Source organism: Cavenderia fasciculata, assembly GCF_000203815.1.
Source record: "Cavenderia fasciculata unplaced genomic scaffold Scf_EU5ZYIE01DZOHE-5, whole genome shotgun sequence".
Classification (NCBI taxonomy): domain Eukaryota; phylum Evosea; class Eumycetozoa; order Acytosteliales; family Cavenderiaceae; genus Cavenderia; species Cavenderia fasciculata.
The window spans coordinates 588,544-612,530 of NW_004457644.1; the positions used below are offsets into that span (position 1 = coordinate 588,544).

A 23,987-nucleotide genomic window follows, 5' to 3' on the forward strand; every position below is an offset into this window, starting at 1 on the left:
AGACACCATCAATTTAAATTTAGATAATTTATTATTTTCTTTTAATTTCTTTTATTTTCTTTATTGGTGTGTTTCAATACCTTATTATTTTATTGATACCTTTTTTTTTTTTGTTTGTTTTTTGTTTAATTTGGTCTTTGAATAAATCTTATTGGATTTACTTTGGTTAATAGAATTGATAATAAAACAAACATTACCAAAACCAAACCAACAAGTGAGAAGAAATTTTTAATAAATAGGTATGATTTACTTGATCCATTCAATGGGACTAGTTTGACCTGATGTGAAGAGGAGGAGGTTGATTTAATAGCCAACTCATTTTGTTGTTGTTTAATTGTTTGTTGTTGTTTTTGATTTAATTGTTTACGATTATTTAGATCATTGGTCAAGTGTTTAAATTCCGTCATTTGTTTAGTGATCCATTCATCAATCTCTAATTGTAGTACCGATATTGTTTCATTAAATGATTCCAAATGTGGTTCAAGTTGTGGTTTTGATTCTACACCTCTTAATAATCCATTAATCTCTAATGTTTGTAATCTTTCTTCTTCCAAAACGCGTTTTTGTTGTTGATGTTGTTCGTCTTGTTGTTCAAAATGATTTTGATCTTGTTTTGTTTTTAAATAATTAATTAATCCTTGAATAGTTGATACCATTTGTTTTACAATTTCATTGTATTGCAAGTTTGCCAATTGTTTTTGTTCCGTGTATCGTTTGGTGAGCGTTTCTATTTGATTATTGTAATTTTGAATTTCATCGGCGTGTTGATTTAATGCGAGTTGGTGTTCTTTGGTAGCACTTTCAATAGTCGCTTTCATTTCTTGGTTTACTTGATCAGCTTCTTTTAATTTCTTGACAACTCCCATGGCTCGTTCAGTCAAGGTCGTGTGTTTGGTTGCCAATTCATTCTTTTCTTTTTCCAATTGATCATATTTTGTCTTTTGTTCAGCCGATAACCGTTCATATTCTCTAGTCTTTGTTTTTAATTGTTGATCATAACCATTTTTCAAATTTTCAATCGATCCAATTTGTAGACTTGACAATTGATCAATTTCATTAACTGCTTTAGCCAATTCATTTTTCAATTTTGTATTTTCCAACTGAATAGTTTGTTCATTTTGATTTTTCTTTTCCAATTGTTCATCCAAACTTTTCTTTTCATTAATTGCTTTTTCCAATTCCTCTTTTAATTTTATATTTTCAATATTTGATTGATCACTTGATTGATCATTTTCCAATTTAATCTTTTCCAATTGCAACTGAATAGTTTGTTCATTTTGATTTTTCTTTTCCAATTGTTCATCCAAACTTTTCTTTTCATTGATTGCTTTTTCCAATTCCTCTCTCAATTTTATATTTTGAATATTTGATTGTTGACTTGATTGATCATTTTCCAATTTAATCTTTTCCAAATTTGATTGTAAATTATTAATCTCCAATTCTTTTAATTTTTGTTCATTTTTAATAGTGTCCAATTGATTTTGTAAATTGTTCAATTCCATTTCCTTTTCTTTTGTAATTTTTGTAATTTCTTGTATCTTTTCTTCTATTTTTTCTTGTTGTTTTGATAATTGTTGATTTAAATTTTCAATTTGTTGATTTAAATTGTCAAGTTGTGTTTGATGATCAGTAGTTGTAAGTACTTGAATTTGCATTTTTAAATTATCAATAGTTGCAATTAAATCTTCACTATTATTATTTTCCAAATGATTTAATTTCTTTTGATCATCCAATTGTGATTGACCAAGAATTGAAGAATTTAAATAGGTATTTTGAACTATAATATTTTGTTGTTCTTTTTCAACCAATAACCGTTGTTGTTGAAGTTCTTTTTGATGTTGATCTTCTTCTTGATTCTTTAAATCTTGTAATAGAGTTTCAAACTCTTTGGCATTTTTCTCCAACGTGGCAATACGTTTTCTTAATCCTTTAATCTCTTGGTCTTTGGTTTCAATCTCGTCAGATAGATTCTCTTGTTTTTGTTCATTTTTGGCAAGTTCTTCCTTTTGTTTGGTGATTTGGTCAGTCGATCGTTGTTTATGTTTTTTTAAATCATCCACTTCCTTTTGAGTGTCCAACTCTCGTTGTTTACTCTTTTCAAGTTCCGTAGTAAGATTTGATTTCTTTTTCTCCTTTTCTCGAATGACTTGAGCTTCTCTTTTCACCTTGGCCAATTCCTTGTTACTACCATCCAATTCCTGTACAACCTTTTGGTATCTTTCTTCGGCCTCATTTTTAGATGTGATTGCTAGTTTTTCATTGTCCTTTGATGCAATCAATTCTCTCTCTAATCTATTCACCTCTAATTGTAAAAACTCTTGTGTACTAATCTCTGTACCATAAGTTCCTACTCCTTCAAAATCTCCACTTGGTGGTATCATCTAAAAAACAAAGATAAAGAAACAAAAAATAAAATTAGAGACAAACATTTTTTTCTTTTTCTTTTTTTTTGATTTACATACAGATTGAAATAATCTATTATTTCCTTGTAAAATACGAATTGGATGATCTTCAAGGTCATAAGAGGAATCATCAGTCATGGTTGAAGTATAACCTTTTTGCATTTCCAAAAACTCTGCATTGGAACAAATACCATCTCTAAAGGGAAGGTTACCAATGATGTATTCTTGATGTTCTTCGTTATAGGCCGCTAGGATTTCCTTCATTTCATTGATTGTAATGTATCCTTGAGGATCACTTTCAATTCTCTTGTAGAATGCGTGTAATTCATTTTCTTCGTTTGGTGGTGTTTTCAATTGATCGTCAAATGAATATTCATCATTATATTCTTGATCATATTTATATGATCCATGTTGTTGAGATTGTTGTTGAGATGGTATTGAAATGGGAGTAGATGGGAATTGAGTCATACTTGTCAAATAATGATTTCTGCGTACTGTGAAATGTGGTGATGTTGGTCCAAATGATGAATTGTTATTTGTTGAATGATCCTCTTGATTATTATTATTATCTGTTTGTTGATTTTGTTGTTTAAATATAGATTGATGTATCTTTTTGTTATTTTCATTTAATTCATTACTTATCAATTGTTGTTGTTGACTACTACTATTACTACTTGACTGTAATAAATGAGGTTGTGAAAGTGATTGTATCAATGGTTGATGTCTACTGTCAGAGGCAAGAGAAGAGTATCCACTAAACGTGTTTCTACTATTACCACTACTACCAATATTGCCATTCAACAATGATGCGCCAAGAGGTGTTCCCGAAAGACTGCTACCACTCCAAGTACCAGATTTCTTCGAGCTGTGGAAATGTGCCAATTGCTGTATAGACCGAGCAAGCTTTGTAGGAGGTGTCAACGTACCACTCACTTGTGGCGTCGATAACAGACTCGCACTAGTATAGAGATGATGTTGTAATTGTGATCCTTCAAATTGCAAACTTCTACGATTCAATGATTTATTAATCGATGTAGTTGAAATGTTCGATGATGATGAAGACGCGTTATTTATATTACTTATATTAATACTATTGATATTATTACTATTACTATTACTTTGATTACTATTACTATTATTACTATTACTACTATTATTTGCAGTATATAATTCAGATAAACTTAATTCTTGATGTTGTTTATTACTAATACTAGTAGTAGTAGTAGTAGTAGTATTATTGCTGCTGTTATTATTATTATTATTATTAGTATGATTTATGATACTGATATCATGATCGAGATGAGGATTATTATTATTATTGTGAGTATCGTCGATTAGGTCAATATCGACCCCTCCTCTACCACTATCTTCATCATGACTAATATCATGATGAACTTCCATTTTTTATCTAAAGAATCGATTCTTCCTTCTTATTCTTCTTCTTCCTCTTTGTTTGTGTCTTGTGATTGATTGGTTTATTAATAAAATGTATAAATTAAAAAATAATAATGAATGAAAGAGTCGAACCCCTCCTTTTTTTCCCATTTTGACTTTTTGGGAAGGTCAAGTTCATTGTCCGTGGCATTGATTTCCCCTCCTTTTTTATACCAGTATATATGCGTATAAAAATATATAGTTATATATATAAATTTTAATTTTGTTTGAATCTAATTAGAGAAACTAGTTTGTTTAAGATATATATTTTTTTTTTTTTTTTTTTTTTATATTTTTGGTGTACCAACGCAGATGACTACTAAAACTTTATTAAACCACCCCCACCACCCTTATCACTATCATTATCATTATCATTGTCTTCTTTAGATGAGATTATGTCAGCTCTAGATATATAGAGAGAGAAGGAGAGACAGAATATATAGTAATCACATAAATAATAGTCATATATATAGAAAGAGAGAGATGAAGATATTTCTAAGATCAAAGACACAATATGAAAGACCAAACACTGATGGTAAAACGTTGATAGAGATTGAAGTCAACCCTACAGATCATATAGGTCGACTACATGACACTAAAGGTGCAAATGCTTCAAAATACCTATTCTATCTACACCACAAACATCTACCTTCTCTTGGTGCACCAACTACCACATTTGAACAAATGGGTATCGTCGAAGGTAAATATGACCGTTTACAATCAACAAACAAACATATATCCTAATCACTTTCTCTTTTTTTTTAGGTGATATTATTGAAGCAACATCAAACCCATTAATGATGGTATTTCTATATGCATTGATGAATCGGTTAAAGAATGAAGAATTGAAATTCCCTGCTCATATTGCAAGTTCATCGGGTAATTCGTTGATTCACGTGAAAAAGATGATCAAAGATCTATTTGCTCGACCAATACCCTATTGTGGAACCGATCTTGCAAAGGTCAAACAGTACACAAGTAGTCCTATCAACCTATTTCACTTTAAGAATGATTTGGAAGAGTATGAACTATTTGATCAGAATCATATCGATCCAATCGGTCATTTTGTACTTAGGTGTGCAGATGCTCTACCTGAAAAGGAAATGATCTATATTAGACAGGCTATTGATCAAAAAAGAGGTGTAAAATCAATGCCACCATCTAGTAGTAGTAGTAGTAGTAGTAGTAGTAGTTCAACTTCTTCAACCACTTCAACCACTACAACCATGACAACTACAACAACTACAACAATGACAACTGCAGCTGATGTTGATGCCGACGTTGATGTTGATGTAGTTGATATCGATGAAATGTTGACTCAACCAGATACAGATACAAATGCTATCATTTCCTATGAAGCAGTAGATACAGATTTTGATTTCGATGATCATGAACAAGAAATAGTTTTAATTGCTAGTCAAGATAATCAACCAATGACGAATCAATATAATCAAAATAATCAAAATAATCAAAATAATAATTATACTATTCATCATTATAATCAAAATACTAATAACAACAACAATAACAACAATAATAATAACAATAATAATAATAACAACAATTATAATAGTAATAATAATCATAATAATAGTCAGAATAATCATGATCGAGATCACACAGAGAATATATTGGGAAAAAGATGTACAATTGAAATAATGTTAAATAATGGAAAAGTTGTACATAGTAATGATTATCAATTTTATAAAAGAATGAAGTTTTTAGAGGATGAAAACAATAGATTTGTGAAAATGTGGCCTAATTGCGGAATACCCATCATACCACGTATGGCAATGATTCCATTCATAGAGACAAAGAGTGAGTATTTTTATAAAGATACTGATATTGTAAATAATAATCAAAATAATAATAATAATAATAATAATAATAATAATAACAACAATAATGGTGGTCAGAATAATAATAGTCAGAACAATAATAACAACAATAATAATAATGGTCAAAATAATAATAGCAATAACAATAACAATAATAATAATAGCCAAAATAATAATCAAAATAATCAAATTATCTCTAATAATTTTAATATTAATAATAATCCAATGGTATTATCACCCAAACAACATTTATCAACTTCAACTACTTCAACCTCATCCTCATTTTCTCAACCAACTCCATCAAGCCTAAGTAGTGATAATCATTCATCACCACCAGGATCACTAGCTTCATCTTATTCTGGAACAACAACAACAACATCACCAATTGTAAATACACCACAAAAAACAATATCACTCAAAATTACACCAAAATCAACTGTATCCAATAATAATAATAATAATTCATCAAATATTAAAATGAATAATGGTTCTACTTGTTCTTTATCATCTTCATCAACGATGGTAACACCAATGAAATCAATGATATCTAGTACCATTGGTACTCCATCTACAGCATCATCTACATCGGATCGATCATTTAATTATACACCACAACCATCAGATCCAGACTATAAACTATTATCAAATTCAGTTAGTCCACCTGGAAAATTATTCTCTACCTTTTTAAGTAATTCCACCAATAATAGTCCAACTTCTAGTCAAAATATTTTTGATCCAAATAATAATAATAATAATAATAATAATAGTCAGAATAATAGTCAAAATCAAAATAATAGTCAAATGGATCCTCCTCCTCTTCCTGCTCCTGCTCCTGTTCCACCTTCAACACCAATGAATTCAAAATTACAATATTTATCATCTCAATCATCATCAACTCTATTGAGTACACAGAGTGCACAAAAAGCAAGTAGAAAATATATTCCACAATTTCAATCATCAATGTTTGCCAATATCATAGCATTGTATTTGAATGGTGATTCAATGGCAGAGAAACAAATGAGTGTTAAAGCACAGTCATTTACTCCTATCGATGTTGTCAATGGTGAACAATCCAAAAAGCACAACACTCATTACTTTATGCGTAATCTCAAAGATAAAAATATCATTGAAGGAAATGAACACAGTTGGTGGCTAACGTCAGAAGGCTTTGATTATGGCAAACATTGTCTCGATTTTCACAATGATAAACAAAAATTTGAAGCAATTAATAATATTCAATTGAAATTGGATCAATCCAAAGTTGTTGTTGTAATTGATCAAAGAGAAGGAAAATCAAAACAAATTGAAGCTGTAAGTAAAAAAGAAAAAGAAAAAAGAAAAAAAAGAATAATTTGTTTATTTATTTTTTTATTTTTTAGACATTAAAAGAATTTGGAGTAGATTGTTTATTAAGAGCTTTACCAACAGGTGATTATGCATTTATTCAAGCCTCAAATGACAACTTGTATTCACATGATCTTTCTGAATGTCTAATGTATCCATACTTGATTGAAAGAAAGACATGGCGTGATTTTGATCAAAGTGTCAAAGATAATCGATACCTTAATCAAAAATCAAAAATGGTTTCTCTGGAAATTCTTAATCGTCGTGGTTTATATTATCTCATTGAAGGTGATGAAAATGTTTATCGTGAAAAGAATCCTCCTCCAACTGGTATTCCATTGGAAGATTTAAAAAAAGTAAGTAAAAATGAAATATTGATAAGATTATAGTTTATTTAAAATTTTGTTTTCTTTTTATTTTTCTTTTTAGAGAATGGATACAATGATATCAAATGAAAAGTTTAATTTAATTACTACTTTATCATTATTGGATACATGTAGACATTTGGCAATGTTTGCAAAAATGTTGAGTGAAGAGTGGTCAGAAGCAAGAGGGTTAGTTCACTTTTCAGTGTTGAAAGAAGCAAAGTCTATCAAGTATAATCCACTATCTGACAATTCAAAAATGGAACCAGTATTGCTACAAGACAAGGAGCCCCATATATTGGTGGAATGGGAAAAGGAAACTTTTTTCGAGTACATGATGAATGCACAGTACAGACCACAAGCACAACGAGAAATATTGCGTACACCAACAGTTAAAATCGTCATGCTAAAGGACCATTGGACCGCAAAGACACAACTCGGTTCTATCGCCAACAAGATGCTCAAAGAGTATCTGCGATACAAGATGTGTAGTCAACCTCTCACAACATACTACAACACGGACGATCTAATGATGATTGAACATATCGACCCACTTTTATTCGACTATTATCGACTACATCTACAGGTGATTGGGTGCTGCAAAGTCTTCCCATCACCATCGTCTGACTCTCTCCTCAACCTCAATGCATACAACGACTCTGATCAAGGTCTGACAGAGGCATTTAAGCTTCCAACCACAACATTTAAAGATTATCGTTCAGTCGGTCTAAAATCTCTATCTGATCCCGAAACAATGAGTTATTTTGGTATTAAACATCAACCTCAATTACCTCCTCCTCCACCAACACCATCTCAACAACAACAACCACCAGCAGTACATTTAATTCAACCAGCTTCACAAAACACCTCAACTACGACTACAACAACGACTACAAACAATCAAGTTATTCCTAATTTACCACCTCCAACCACTATTCCTCCTTTACAACCAACCAATCTCAATCCCGTTCATTTTAATGGTAATACTAATGGTAATAGTAATGGTACGACGACAACAACAACAACGACTACTGTTTTTGCTCACAACAATATACCTCCATTGTTGGCAAGCAAGTCGCCAGTGCCAAATGATGTTTTGACACAAAATCGAATTAATCAATTAAATCCAATTGATTTGGAATAAATTGACTCTGTATTAAATTAATTTATTTCTTTTTTTTTTTTCCATTACTTTTACTTTTACTTTTAATTTTTATTTATTAATGGATTGATAAATAAGAGGAATAAGATTATTTAATTTTTCGATAATATTAAAGTTACGGAAAAGAAGTAATTTCCTATCTTTGTTGGCTAGTATTTGGAGGGCACTGTACCCACCGGCATCGACAATATGGAGACTATAAATATTTTGTTGGTCTTTACGTGTGGTCATGAGTCGTGTACCTTCACCTACTAATCGTGTCATTAGATCTATAATATTTTCAAAAGTCGATAGGATGATACCTCGGTATCGTGACGTTTGATCGAGGTGTTGGTGTATGTTTAGATATCTACAGACCAATTCGATTGCGCCAGTTTCGAGTATTTGATCGATATGATGAGGTTCTCCAAATGACATCATACACACAATACTAATAGAACAAGATATGACGGCTTGTGCATCATTGTCATAGTCCATTTGCATTTCTGGATCATAGGTCTGATGTGATAATATAGTCTTTTGCCTCGATATACGATTGATCATGGTTTGTAAAAATGTAGATTGATAAATACTATCTATATCGGCCAATGATTTAATCATCGATGAAAATATATCAATTGATACTCTTAATTGATCAAAATCACCTTTTTCAACAATTCCAACTACTTTATCAATTACTTCTTTTGTTACAAATGGGTAGATTTCTAAAGAAATAAAATAAGAAAATGAATAAAATATTATTCATATTTGTTTTTGTTCTTTTTTTGACTTACGTTGATTTGCACGATGATGATCTAAATAAGATAATATAACATGTAAAGAACCAAGGATTTCACTTTGATCTTGACTTGATAGAGAATCTATAATTTTTCGAATGATATTGACACCATTCAAATGAAGTAGATCGTCCATATCGAATCCTGGGCAATCTTTAAAGGCTGATATCGCAGAGAGGCATTTTGCTCGTACCAATGAATTGGGAACGTCATAGAGAGACACTACACTTCTAGCAAGTGGGAGACATGTCTCCCATGCAATTCGCTCACGACATAATGCAATGACAAAGAAAATGGTAGATTGGAGACTTGAAAAGGATAGTTTTTGAGATTCCTTTAATTGGTCACTTATAAATTGTACAATTCCTTGTTTGTTTACCAAATCTTGTTTGTATTTTGGGTCATTTAAAACTACATCTGATAGTGTGCCAATAATATAATGAATAATATGTTTGTTGGTTGTATTTTTCAATACATTCATCACTGCTTCATAATATCCCATCGACAACATCTTTTTAATATTTTCTTTTGGTCCTCTCATTATTGATGACAGTAATAATATTATTTCTTCCTACAAAAAAATTGAAAATATTAGTAATCTAAAGAATATTTAAAAATATATATTGAGCTACCTACAAGATAAACAGTTTCAACCTCTTGAAAATGATTTCTAACAATTGTCAATAAAAGTGCAACAAAATCTTGATCATTTAACAATTGTTCCAAATATTCTTTTAAACTTTTACTATCGATTGTAATGTTTGTAAGAGTCATCAGTGACAATAGATCCAATGTTTTCGTATCTTTATATTGTTTCTTTATCTTTGCCATGATTTTAGGTACCAATTTAATATGTGATTCTACAATTTGTTTTGAAAATTCTCTTCTTTTCTTTTTATATTCTTCATTCTCTTCAATTAATGATAAATGTTCCTATATATTGAAAAATAAAGGGATAAGTATAATATTTATTATATGATTATTTTCTTTTTCTTTTTGTAATTACATTCTCAGCACCAAGTAGAATCAATTCGTCGATCTTGTCTTTTAATAGTTGTTTGAGGTATTCACGTATTTCAACCGATTGCATGACACGAAATACAAGTAATAGACAGTATTTTGAACATGCATAGATCTCATAATTATCCAATACATATGATTTGAGAGGTAAAGCAAGTTGCATTACTTTTGTGACCAAATCTTGCTTTTCTGTAAAGGAGAGTGTCCTGCCATCAAATACCAAATCCACTGTATTATAATCTATTCGTTCAATGTGATACTTTACTATCTCTTTGACAATCAAATCTAGTCGATGTACCCATTTTTCTTTTGTTTCACCATTATTAATACTCTTAATTCGATTAAATAGTTGATGATTCAGTTAGTTAGTTTGATTGTCAGCTGATATGTGATTGATCGATTGATGACGACTGCATACATTTAATATATTATCTATTAGACCAAATATAACATCCATTCATTACAACTAACTACAACTACCAAAGCAAACAAATAAAAGCAACACCTTTTATTTATTAATAATTTTTTTTTTTTTGCTAAGATCATTCGTTATGTAAAGTGCATCAATGAACAAGAACTCTTTTTATATACATATTATTCGATTACTCTTATTAATATTTATTCACTATAATAGATGGCAGACAGATAAACAGGTATGTTGATATGGACTAGACAATGTTAAAAGGATTTGTTCATAGTAGACTCAAAAGGCTTCCAATGTCCTTTTCCATTTCGTAAATGATGGACGACACCTCTCGATCTCTTTCGCGACCTTTGATCAAAGGGAAGTGAGAAACTTTGATGGTACCTCATCGTATCGAATTCTAGAGACACAATGTTGCTCTCTACAATGACCCAATGATCATCGTTAATGAATTTTTCAGAACAATCAAAGAGAACATTACGCACTTTTTACTGCCACATTCTACTTTTCTATATACTTGTATTGGTTAGAAAGAAATGCGACAGTAAAAAGGGCGTTTATGTATCTCTCCCAATTAGAATAGAATCGTTCCCACCCTTTCCTACCTTATTGTAAGATTGAAATATATTAGATATTAAATATACTGATTGATGGATAATATTAATGGAACAGTTTTACATTTATTTTATTAGTTTTTTCTTCTTCTTGGTTTTCTATCTTCCTCTGAACTACTGCTACTACTACTGCTATCGCTATCACTACTATCCGAGTCACTACTATCACTGTCACTATCACTACTATCAGAGTCACTACTACTATCCTTTGATTGAGGTTTTGTAATTTTTGGCGCATGTTCAAGATAGTGACGAAGTTCATTGGTGACGGCACCCAAGTTAATGGAAGTGAAAAAGTTGATAGAGTAACGAGTGTTTTTGGGATTGTCTCTTGGGAAGATGCCGGTAAAGTAGGACTGGAGGTTTGGATCTTGGAGACGAGCATTGAGTTTTTGGATACCGATAAACTCGCTAATCTCTTGAAAGATAATCTTGATAAAGATACGACTGGCACTGTTGGTCTCGTCTGGGTTGAGATGGATGTATTCGAGGATGGTCCAGGGAAGGGCATCGGTGTAAAGAAGATGTGCATACATCTTGGCAATGTTTCTGAATTTGTTGGTCTCGAGTCTGTGCACAGTGGCATACTGCTCGACAAAACATTGCTCAAAGTTGTCGCGATACACTCGTTTGAGATTACAGAATCGTTGTGCAAGATTGCCATAAAAGTTGAGGTATGTACGTTCTTGTGCACAACATTGGATGATCATGTTAGCAACCTCTATCTCTTGGCCTGGTGGGATCACCAACTTGAGTATCTTGTGAGCGCATTCTTCAAAGTCCTTGCTACTCATAATAACAAGGTAGATAGTTCTCTTGAGTGTGATAAGGTTGGTCTCTGTCATATCTTGTACTTCAACAGTCTTTGATTGACTTTCAGTTGATACTTCTCTGTATGCCATTTCTTGATCACTTCCATCTTCTTGGTCGTCATCACTTTCTCCGCTACTTTCTTCCTCTTCACTTTCATCACCAAGAATACTACGTTTAATTTCCAAATATTGTTGTTGATGTTCAAGAAAATCTTTATCCTCTTTAAAGAAATTAGTGTCTTCTTCGGTATTGTAGGTTTCTTCGAGTGTGAGATACTCGTGCGTGATTTGGTCGTCAATGTCGACCACGTCGAGATCGGCGACGATCGCAGGATGATCTTTGAATCCGGTTCGGATCACCTTGAACAACTCCTCGATCATGTACTGCACACGCTTGTCAATCTCTCCTTCATGAAGAATAGCACGCAAACGGTCATAGATACCGCTGAATCCTTGCGACGACACTTCTTGTACGATCTGTCCACAGTCCTTGAGGAACTCGACAGCTACCTCGACCGAGTCGTCTGTGGGACGTTCAAGCAGCAACGTGATCACCTCGAGTGGGATGAGCACACCCACCACCTGTTGATTGGTCAAATGAGCCAAGAACCGAGCCGACGCAATACAGGTGGGCTTGTCGTTTCTACGAAAGGCCTTTTTGAAGCCCTCAATCAAACGTTTGGCAATCAACTCTCCATTATCGGGTATCTTGGTATTGATAATCGCCACCAACGCTGCATACACATTGGTAAACATCGGTGAGATTTGTTGGGCACGGATCAATGAACGTGCCAACAATCCACGTCCACGCACAACATTCTCGCCAAACAACTCGACTGCAATGTTCTTAATGTTGGATACCGACACCTTGTTGATGAGACCATTGATCGACTTTTTGAGTGCATCCCATTCCAAACGTTGGTATTCCACCGATGACTTGTCATCCACCTTTTTCTGCATCATTGCCAATTTAAAAGGTGGTATGTACACACCAGCACTTCTTTCCTTTACCAATGCTTCTTGTACCTTTTCTTCAACTCTTTGTACTCTTTCTTCTTTTTCTTTATATTCTCTATCTCTATATTGTTTCTTTTTTTGTTGATTATTCTTTGATTCAGGTTCTGAAGAATCAGATGATGAAGATGGTGATCTATCTCTATATCTTTTCTTTTCTCTATCATTATTATCTCTTTTATCTCTATTGTCTCTGTTGTGGTCGTCATCTCTTCTACGATGACTGTAGTTGTCTCTTCTATCTCTATGGTTGTTATCTCCTCTTCTATCGTCTCTATCTCTTCTATCATCTCTATCTCTTCTATCGTTATCTCTGTGATAATCATCTCTTCTATTATATTCTCTTTTTCTATCATAATCTCTATCTCTATCTCTTTCGTTGTTGTTTGATCTGTCTATAGCCATTTTTTCATTGTTGTCTTTTTCCTTTCTATATTTATGATAGTATTCATCTTGATCTTCTTCACCTTCTTCTCTATCATCATCCTCCTTTGGTCTACGATCTACAGCAGAGTCATTGTTGGCAATGTCTTCCTTTTCAACTTTGACTCTGACAGGTGATGCCTCTCCATTATTTGAATTATCTTGTTTACGACGACGATGATGTGACTCATCCTCGCTACTACTATTACTACTGCTGTCCATCTCTCCCCTGCAAGTACTTTAATCGAATACCTTAATTAACTTTTGAGGATAAAGAATAACTTAAAGTTATATCTTTCGCTTTTTCAACTTCATTTTCAAATTTTCTCAAGTCAAAGAAAAAAAAATCTATTTTAATAATTACAAAAGTATCACTTTCCAGGTTTATTATTATTATTATTTCTTTTCTAGAAATTAGAGAAATCACCAAAAGATTTTAATTTCTTTTGTTGTTGTTGCTGTTGTTGTAATCTATCTTGAATGATTTGATTTTTTAGTTGAGTAGATGATGAACTAGCTGATGCTGCAGTGGTGGTTGTCGTCGTACTACTACTACTACTACTTGATGCCAATTTCTTTGGAGCTGCAGAGGTCTCTTGAATATATTTACCAACACCAGTTTTAGTTGTTTTAATAGGATTTGGATTTGGGTTGGAGTACCATTGACCCTTTTCATAGTCGTCGTCTGTAAATTTCAATTGTTGTTGGTTAATCTTTTCTTGTTGTTTTTTCTTAATGTCCAATTCTTCTTGATCTATTTGGTGGAATGGATTCTCAAATACTTGTGTACCTGTTATTTTAATTACACCTATTGGTCTATCACCTTCATCTGTTTTAATCATCTCCATTAATTTTATAACATCTAATCCTCCAACTACCTTTCCAAATATCTAAAATTTAATTTAATTAATTAGTTTAATTCATTTTTGTTTTTTTAATATTTATAGTTACATACAGTATGTTTACCATCTAAATGAGTACATGGTCTAAGAGTAATAAAGAATTGTGAACCATTTGTATTTGGACCACTATTTGCCATACTGAGAATACCGCGTTCACTATGAGTCAGTTTCGATTTCTCATCTTTGAATGGTTTTCCCCAGATTGATTCACCACCTCTACCTGATCCGGTAGGATCACCACCTTGAATCATAAAGTTTTTGATCAAACGATGAAAGATGACATCGTTGTAATATCCCTTTTCACAATGTTGTAAAAAGTTTTCACATGCCTTGGGAGCAATATCGCAGTGTAGTTGAATGTTTAAATCTCCTAGATTGGTTTTCAGTCTTGCATATCCTTTCTTTTTAGTTATCTTTCCTGGTTGATCTGCTATATGATCCTCTACAACCTGTCCCAATGAAAATCCAGTCGATGTAAATGATGGTGCTTGTCCAGATTGTTTTCTTTGATTTTGTAATTTTGTTTCTTTTTCTTGTTTATAATCTTTTAATTCCTTTGATTCAGTAGATGAAGTTTTTGTTGTTGATGACGTAGATGTTGAAGGTTGAGTAGTTGTTGTTGATGTAGATGATGAAGATATTCCTTTTTCTTTTAATTCATCAAATATTCTTTGAGCAGTTTGATTTACATTTATATTTGATGTTCCATCTAAAATTAAATAAATAAATCAATTAAATATTTGATACATTATATTGTATATTCTAATCTTTCTTTAATTACTTACCATTATTATTATTTTGATTAATATCTAATCTATTTTTAATAAAATAAAAGGTATCTAATTTTCTATTGGAACGATCCTTTGGATCTTGGATAGTAATGATATCATCTTTTGTGAATGGTGTGTCGTCCAATGGATCTATCAATTGTTTTGGTTCAAAGCACAGCTTTTCAATTGCTTCATAGCTAAACACATTGCCTGTTGCACGATTGATAACAATGTGACTGTAATCGGTAAATGATTTCTTCATGATAGGACATAGGTAATCTCCATCTTGATTGATTGTAAAATTTGCTTTAAATAGATCTTTCATCGTTGTCTTCTTTCCAGTCACTGGATCAATACCATGTTTCTTTATAAATGGTATAATATTACTATATAAGAGTAAAGTAAACAGTAAAGAGATATAGATAGATAGGTTAGTCATAATACTTATAAAGTACACTATATAAATACTATTAAATACATACAGCATATCATATAGATGACCATTATTTGTACACATTGCATCTTCAAATGGTTGAAATGACATACAACAACATGAGAATGGGAGTGGACGCTCTGCACCACGTGTCTCTCCTTCTCTCTTTCCACCAAACTCATTGATCCATTCACTAACGGTCATAAACACATTAGCTGTTCTTCTCTTTCTTCCCATCTCTCTCTGTAGTAATTTATCTCTAAATTGAATGAAAAATATAAATAATAAATATTTGAAAATTAATGATTGAATGATCAAGACGAGACGATTCCCGATAATTTACTCATTTTTTAGAAATATTGGTTTAAAGATACAGATAGATAGATAGATAGAATGGAAGATATCTCAACACAATCAGCAAGTGATGCAGCAGCTACAGCTACTGATATACCATCAAAGAAAGTGATTAGAAAGTTTGTTGGTAAAAAGAAATTGGCTGCAATGAAAGAAGAACAAACAGCAACTACACCATCAACTACATCGTCGTCAACAGATATTACAATTAAAGAAAAAGTAAAACCAAAAGTATATGGTAGAAACTTTATACAACAAATACCAGATGAAATATTACAAGACCCAATATTGAAACAAGCAGTCTCTGTACTACCGAGTAACTATAACTTTGAGATTTACAAGACGATTTGGAGAATCAAACAAGCAAAATCAAAACGAGTAGCTCTTCAATTCCCAGAGGGATTGTTGATGTATTCGTGTATCATTGCTGATATATTGGAGCAGTTTACACAATGCGAGACTATCATTATGGGTGATGTCACCTATGGTGCCTGTTGTGTAGACGATTACACTGCCAAGGCTCTAGGTGCCGATTTCATGGTACACTATGGTCACAGTTGTCTCGTACCAATAGACGTTAGTGAAATCAATATGCTCTATGTCTTTGTTGACATTCAAATCGATCTTCAACACTTTATCGACACTCTTAAATTCAATTTCAACCTAAACCAAAAAATAATCCTAGTATCAACTATTCAATTTTCTGCTTCTCTTCAAGTATGTAAACAAATATTTGTTAATAATAATTAATTAATTAATATGTTCATTTTTAATCTACCTATCAATAGTTTGCAAAAGATAAAATAATGGAACATTTTAAGAATATTTATATACCACAAGAGAAACCGCTATCACATGGTGAGATTCTAGGTTGTACATCACCAAAGATTAATGCAAATATATTCAAACAACAACCAGGATATCAAGAACAAGTGGATGGAGAAGAAGAGCAAAGTGAAGTATTGGTGTATCTTGGAGACGGTAGATTCCATTTGGAATCGATTATGATTTCCAATCCAACTTTAAAGGCATATCGTTATGATCCATACAGCAAAGTATTTTCAATTGAAGAATATGATTTTCAAGAAATGTATAAAATTAGAAAAGATGCAATCACCAAGAGTAAAGATGCAAAGAAATATGGTCTCATTCTTGGTACTCTTGGTAGACAAGGTAGTCCAAATATTTTAATTGTTTGTATCAGTGAAATTTGAATCAAGATATTCAAATCAACATTACTAATAATATTTAATATTTAATTTATATTTTTAGCATCTTGAAGAATTATTAAAGAAAAATAATAAGGAATATACTATAGTTTTATTATCTGAAATTTTCCCAACCAAATTAGATTTATTTAAAGATATTCAAGTGTAAATAATTTAAACAAACAAAAAAGATGATGGTTGATGTGATATTAATATTAATATTAATATTCATTAATTTTTTTATATTCCTCTTTTTTTAGATGGATTCAAATAGCATGCCCAAGATTATCAATTGATTGGGGATATGCATTTACAACACCATTATTAAATACTTATGAAGCTGAAGTTGCTTTGGGAGGTATTGAATGGCAATCAATTTATCCAATGGATTTCTATTCTAAAAATGGTGGAAAATGGTCAAATTATCATAAATAACAAAACAAATAACTCTTTTTTTTGACTAGTATATACAATTTTGTTTTTTTTTATATTTATTATATTATTATTATTATTAATTATTATGTATGTGTAAAATAATCTTTAATTTAATTTGAATGTTTAAAACAAATTAAAGATTTGGCAGCATCTTCTTTTTTTGGTTTAAGGATACTGTTGCTACTGTATGACAGGCTGTTACTAATACTACCAAGACTGCTGATGGGACCACCGCAGTGCAACTTGGAGAATTGGATGTTCATTGAAGAGGTTGGGGTCAATGGTGCCACCAAATGTTGCATGCCGTTGCTGTTTGGCGATGGTGGGGTGGTTGGCACGACTGAAGCCGATGGTGATGGGAATGGCGATGGTACAGACACACGTGGTGATGAAGATGGTGTTACAGGTTTCTTGTAGATCCATTGGATCTCGTCTCCTCCTCCTCTCTTGGCCGACGACGACGACGAAGCACTAAACAAAAAGTTTGGTGATGATGGACCGGTGCCGACAGTGGTGGGTGAGTTGGTACCAGTTTGGCTCTGACTAAGATAACGTTTGCCAGAGGATGAGATTGGTACTTGATTATAATCATCTTCGATGGAAGCCTTTGAAAAGATTTCTAGTTTGGAAGTGGACAATGATTTGCGACACACAAATGGCGATGATGATGAAGAGTGATGGTTGTTGGAACCCTCGAATGGTGGTGAAGAGATTGGTTTGTTGTTGCCAAAGGTTGGTGAGAGGAGGGGTGGGGAGATGACGCTGATCGAGTTGACGCCGTGGCTCGAGCCGATGGGACTTCCACATTTGGTCGATGAATTGTTGACATTGACGGTGAGGTTTTGGTAGGACTTTTTGCTCTTGAGTGCTGGTTGCAAGGCAATTGGTTGAGTGGAAGAGGAGGAAGACATGTTCAAACCACCAGACTTGATACTATCTTGAAGTGGTGATAGGTTGGGAGTCGACTGGGACGAGTAGAGACATGGGGTGTTTTGGAGTGATGCGAGGGGAGGTGGTGAGCATGGGATACGTGGGTTATTGACAGAGGACTTGGGGAGGAATGGTTTGAGCTCCTCTTTAATCTGGTCGCCCTTGCGCTCATGCTTGGCAATGTGACGCGAAAAGTTGGTCAACATGCGCAATTGGCAGCCGTCGAAAAAGCAGAGATACTTGCCCTGGTTGTCTTGACGAAAGAGGTTGAGACCATAGTGAATCATTTGGTTGCGTAGTTGGACACCACGCTGCGATGGCTTGAGTGGCGTGGTGAACTCTTCCTCCTCGCCTTCCTCCAAGTTGTTGATGCCGCGCGACTCTCCCGCCTCGGCATCCAAACGTCTGTGCCAACGGAGATGAGACGACAAGTTACCCTTGTTACCCTTGATTGTCTTGTTGCAGGTGGGGTATGGGCAGCTGTAGGTGCCGTCCGTGTTTTGCTTGACCTGCTCACTCTTGACCTTGTAGTCGAGTGTTGGGAAGGGACGTGATGGCGTGCCAACGTGTGACTTGGGTGTACTTGGCGTCGACGACGAGCTGCCTGGCACACAACGGAAACGTTGTGGAGATCCCAATGGCGAGGCCAAAGGCGACCCAACAGGCGATGGTGCAACAATCTGCAGCTTCTTGGGAGAAGTTGACGAGCCGGCTCCATTGGACGACGAGCCATGTTGCTTCATCTCTTCAAATAGTGATTGTAGTTGGTGGTGGTTATGGTGTGGTTGTTGATGATGGGAGGCATAATGATGGTGGTGATGGTTTTGGTGTGCCCCCGCACTGTTATTGTTAATGTTGATATTGTCCAAACGGAACTCTTCACCCTCTTCATCTTCGTCGTCATAGTCGTCGTCGTATTCCTCGCCAAACTCACCATCATCAATCTCTTCGTGATCAATGTAGTTGTCGTCGACAGTTGCCACTTGTTGTTCAGTAGTCTCAAAACTTTTACTCTTGGTCAATAATTGTTGATGACCATGACTATGATGATTGTGATGAGATGAAGAGTTGGGAGAGATGCCGTTAAACTTGTAATAGTGAAGATATTCGAGAGATGGTGGCGAGGATGGTGATGGACATGTGTGATCGGCTGATCCTACCAATTCAGAGTTGACCTTGGAACTGATGTATTCAGGTGTATATAATTGTTTGCTGGTTGGAATGATCTGACTCTTTGTGAGCAATAATGGAGGTGAATTGGTTGGACTAGAGTGGTGATGATGATGATGATGATGATGTTGTTGTTGTTGATGATGAGATTGTTGTTGAAATTCGTCATTGTATTTTGTTTTCTTTGGTGATTTGATGAGTTCCTGTTGTTGTTGTTGGAATCTGATCACGTCTTCGTCATCATATCCCATCACTCTCTTGTGGTTCAACAATGATGGAGAAGATGTTGATGATGATGCTGTCAAGTTGGTTGGTTGACTAGTAGTAGTGTAGTGATGATGTTGTTGAGCAATGTGTTGGTTTGGGTTGGATTCCTCAATAAGATTGAGTAACATTGAGAATTTAGACATTTTTTTTGTTGTTGTTGTTTGTTGTTGGATTTATATATGAAGGTGAATTTACAAGTTGAAAATTATATTACACAAATGTTATATGTTATATATTATTAATGATTAATATTACAAAAATAAAAGGGTTATATATATATATATAAATATATATGGAATTATATTTTGATTGATTGATTGATAATATTTCAATAGTTTAAAAAACCAACTTAAAGTTCTTTAAATACTAGAATATAATTACGATTGTTTGATTGATGAATGGAATAAATCTAACTTCTAAAGAATGAAAGAAATGGGAAAAAAGATATATTAATTAATATAAATATTTAATAATGATTGATTGATTGATTAATTGATGATTGTTGATGATATTTAAAAAAGAAATATGTATGTATTTATATATAGAACAGATTATGATAATATATTAATTAAAGAGTTTTTGGTGTTGGGTTATATATATTTTTGTTTGCTTGCTCTGTTGTTGTAAAAATATATATATATAAATAAACACGTAGCTTGTTATATAACTCCAATATGTCTCATTTACAAAAAGTAGTAGTACTTCTTGTTGATTATGATGATGATGATGATGGTGTTGGCAGAAAGAGAGAGAAGGAGAAAAAGAAGAAGTTGTAGAAAAAAAGGAGGAGGAGTATCATCCGAGCCAGATAGATAGGTGACTGGTTAAAAGGTGTCAGTCAGCTAAACAACCGGCCAACCATCTCCTACAACACAACATTAACAGTTGTTGTTGTTGTTGTTGCTATGTTAGGGGTAGCAGTTTTTAGAATTCCATACCCATGAGAGAGACTGTGGACTATTGGGGTGTTGCGATTGATTGATTGATTGATTGAATGACTGTGTGTTGGGAACCAAAAACACCATCCATCTACAATAGGAGGAGGAGGAGGAATTATAGTTTTCTATTGATTGGAGGATCACTTGTACCCCGCATATCAATCAATCAATCAATCATCGATATTGGCTTGAGAAAAGTGCCGATACCGCTTCAATAACAACAGACGATAACGCTCCTCTGCTACAGTCTCATACCATCTTCGACTACTACTCCACCGCTCTCCAACCCATGGTATTGATCCATCATTGTACTTTTTCTTCTTCTTCTTCCTTTCTCTCTCTCTCTCTACACAATATATCACACACAACACACAATCAATCAGTGCACACAATGCAAACACACACCACACATATTCAGCAACAACACAACGACAGCAATGCCAATATTTACATGCATCACCTTCTTGGTCGTTGAAAAAACCACAAATCCAAGCTTGTAATATTTTTAAAGTGGATATAGTGATTGCATCTGATGATGATGATGATGATGATGCTGAAGGTGTAGATGGCAGTGCACTGATATAATGTGCAAATGTAATGTAATGCAATGCAATGGAATGGAGAAGAATTGGTGGTGAGGTCGCCATGTTGGTGGTGGTGGACACTAATTATAATTAATTGTGTAAGTTTGGAAGATAAAGGAGCTGCTGAGCTCTTCGGCAATAAATAAATACATATGGGGTGGTTGGTGGCGTGGTGGGAAATATGAATGGTGGATGCATTATTAATATTAATTTTTGTTTTTGTTGAATGAGGGGGTCTAATGGATCCATTCTCCATCTTTGCCATGCATCCACACAATAGATGGATGTAGATGTAGATGCAAGAACTACTGGATGGCATGGCAAATTTGAAGTTTGGAAAACAACAAATCATTGACAACAACAATAACAAAACAAAACAATTACAAAACAAACCATTTAAACAAACTACTACTACTTCTACACCTATACTACTACTACTACTATCCTATCTAATAGTTGTTGGTTTGTTTGGTTGGTTGGTTGGTTTGGTTGGTTGTTTGGTTGTTTGGTGATTCATGATGATTTCTCTTACCTTGTTGGATAGATCTAATGGGCGACGACGTTGGTAAGTTTGTGGTGTTACTTCTCCTGCTTTAAACAAAAAGGCGAATTTAACAATGAAGATATATAGAAAACCTTTGGTTGGTTGGTTGGTTGGCAAATAAGAGAATTGAAAAGAGAAAGAATGAGAATAAATAAGAAAGAGAGACGTATAATTAGTATTAGCCAGTATACATTTAATAATCTTATTCAATGTATGAGATATATCTAGGTAGGTAGGTGTGGGTGGGTGTAGGTGAGGTGTGGGTGGACCATCACCGATTGACAATTGTGTGATTAGATGTTTTAACGGTGGTTGGGTGAGACCACTAGTAAGCGAACCCCACATGTGGGTAGGGTTGATTGGTTGTCTGATACCAACAGATATACCAACAAGAGTCTTCCATTGTAGAATACGACAGAGTCAAAATACTACAAGAACCTACTGGTAAGACTAGGACATCTATAGATTGGTTGGTAGATCTCTGTAGTATAACGATGATGAGGAAAGGATGAGGGAAGATGAAGAGGAGGATAAAGAAAGTTGAGGGAAACCAAACATAAAGATTGTTGATGACATACAATTGTGTGCAAGCAGCAATGCTAGTCGAGAGAGAGAGAGAAGTATAATGTTACAAGTAGTTATAAATAAATAATGTTTGTTGTTGTTGTTGTTGAACAATGGTCAAACCATGTCCTTTTATAGTTTCTTGCATCATTGTTCATCCCCTCTTTCTCTCCTTCCTCTAGCTAGCTGAAGTACCCTCTTTCTTCGGTCAGTCAATAATGATTGATCATGAGATGTACGACTAAAGATATTCAACTTTTAATTAATCTCCTCACCCAACAATTTTTTTTGGGCAAAGAGGATAGGGTGAGCTGGTGATCCGGATTGGGCTGAACGATGTTGTTTTGATAGAGTTGAATGAATTTTGAGTTTGACACATCTTTAAATTGAATGCGTGAGTGGGGGGGGGATGTGCGTGCGAGCAACAAAACTCATTGAGAGAGAGAGACCCGCACAACAACAGTGAGAGTTGTTGACATTTGTTTAATGTTTTATCAATTGCACTGAGATGTGTGAGAAAGGAAAGGAAAGGATGTAAGGAAGAAAAGAAGGGATGAATGAATGATGGCGATAGAGTTGTGAATGAAACAAGTTTACCTTTTTTAGTGTAGAGATGGGGGAGAGGTGAATTGGTAGGGAGGTAGGTAGATCTTTTAAAATAAATAAATTAAATAAATAAATAATAAATGCAGAAAATAATATTATTTTCTAAAACCAAAATTAAACACTACAACAATTAAATAAATAAATGTTTGATGTCAACTGATTGTTGTTTGATGATGATGATGATGATGTTTGATATTTTGGTTGTTGTTGTTGTTAATAATGGAAGATGACAATTATTTGCGGCATTTGGAATACGAATTCCAAGTTTAAATATAAAAATAAATGGATAATGATGTTTGGTTGGTGTTTGATTGGTGGTAATGATGATGATGATGATGATAATGATAATGATGGGGATTCCAATTGGTGGTAATATATAAAGAGAGAGAGTAGAGTAGAGTATATAGTAGTAGTAGTATAGGATGATATCAAAATTATAGTAGATGTAGTAGTTACTGTTGACTTTTATATTCCGTTGAATGAAATACAGGCGTCGCGATGGTTAAATATGGATGATGATGAGCTGGATATATGGATTTGGTGGTACGTAGACGAGTATACTTACAAAACCAATTAATTTATATCAATATATTCGAGGTAGCAGTAGGGTGAATTGAGAATGGTCGACGATGGTGTGGGGGGGTAGGGGTAGGT

General features: G+C 33.6%; 7 protein-coding genes across 7 annotated transcripts; 2 read left to right on the forward strand and 5 right to left on the reverse strand.

Moving 5' to 3' along the window:
* Nucleotides 1-125: 125 nt before the first annotated feature.
* DFA_09383 (uncharacterized protein) lies at nucleotides 126-3,803 on the reverse strand (the record flags this gene model as incomplete). The annotated part of the gene is made up of 2 exons (XM_004354684.1): nucleotides 126-2,381; nucleotides 2,463-3,803. The coding sequence occupies 2 exons, from the start codon at nucleotides 3,801-3,803 to the stop codon at nucleotides 126-128; spliced, it is 3,597 nt and encodes a 1,198-aa protein (XP_004354736.1).
* Nucleotides 3,804-4,319: 516 nt separating this feature from the next.
* mybS (myb domain-containing protein) lies at nucleotides 4,320-8,527 on the forward strand (the record flags this gene model as incomplete). Its single annotated transcript, XM_004354685.1, has 4 exons — nucleotides 4,320-4,536; nucleotides 4,602-6,985; nucleotides 7,054-7,374; nucleotides 7,448-8,527. The coding sequence occupies 4 exons, from the start codon at nucleotides 4,320-4,322 to the stop codon at nucleotides 8,525-8,527; spliced, it is 4,002 nt and encodes a 1,333-aa protein (XP_004354737.1).
* A 69-nt stretch (nucleotides 8,528-8,596) lies between these two features.
* Nucleotides 8,597-10,643, reverse strand: DFA_09385 (uncharacterized protein; the record flags this gene model as incomplete). Its single annotated transcript, XM_004354686.1, has 6 exons — nucleotides 8,597-8,814; nucleotides 8,899-9,249; nucleotides 9,319-9,892; nucleotides 9,958-10,254; nucleotides 10,328-10,530; nucleotides 10,607-10,643. The coding sequence occupies 6 exons, from the start codon at nucleotides 10,641-10,643 to the stop codon at nucleotides 8,597-8,599; spliced, it is 1,680 nt and encodes a 559-aa protein (XP_004354738.1).
* Nucleotides 10,644-11,453: 810 nt separating this feature from the next.
* DFA_09386 (initiation factor eIF-4 gamma middle domain-containing protein) lies at nucleotides 11,454-13,850 on the reverse strand (the record flags this gene model as incomplete). The annotated part of the gene is made up of 1 exon (XM_004354687.1): nucleotides 11,454-13,850. The coding sequence occupies one exon, from the start codon at nucleotides 13,848-13,850 to the stop codon at nucleotides 11,454-11,456; it is 2,397 nt and encodes a 798-aa protein (XP_004354739.1).
* Nucleotides 13,851-14,035: 185 nt separating this feature from the next.
* On the reverse strand, nucleotides 14,036-15,970 carry ppil2 (cyclophilin-type peptidylprolyl cis-trans isomerase; the record flags this gene model as incomplete). The annotated part of the gene is made up of 4 exons (XM_004354688.1): nucleotides 14,036-14,518; nucleotides 14,584-15,239; nucleotides 15,316-15,686; nucleotides 15,783-15,970. 4 exons carry the CDS (start codon nucleotides 15,968-15,970, stop codon nucleotides 14,036-14,038), a joined length of 1,698 nt encoding a protein of 565 aa, XP_004354740.1.
* A 156-nt stretch (nucleotides 15,971-16,126) lies between these two features.
* On the forward strand, nucleotides 16,127-17,730 carry dph1 (diphthamide biosynthesis protein 1; the record flags this gene model as incomplete). Its single annotated transcript, XM_004354689.1, has 4 exons — nucleotides 16,127-16,804; nucleotides 16,876-17,280; nucleotides 17,360-17,460; nucleotides 17,556-17,730. The coding sequence occupies 4 exons, from the start codon at nucleotides 16,127-16,129 to the stop codon at nucleotides 17,728-17,730; spliced, it is 1,359 nt and encodes a 452-aa protein (XP_004354741.1).
* Nucleotides 17,731-17,840: 110 nt separating this feature from the next.
* On the reverse strand, nucleotides 17,841-20,240 carry DFA_09389 (uncharacterized protein; the record flags this gene model as incomplete). Its single annotated transcript, XM_004354690.1, has 1 exon — nucleotides 17,841-20,240. The coding sequence occupies one exon, from the start codon at nucleotides 20,238-20,240 to the stop codon at nucleotides 17,841-17,843; it is 2,400 nt and encodes a 799-aa protein (XP_004354742.1).
* Nucleotides 20,241-23,987: the final 3,747 nt, after the last annotated feature.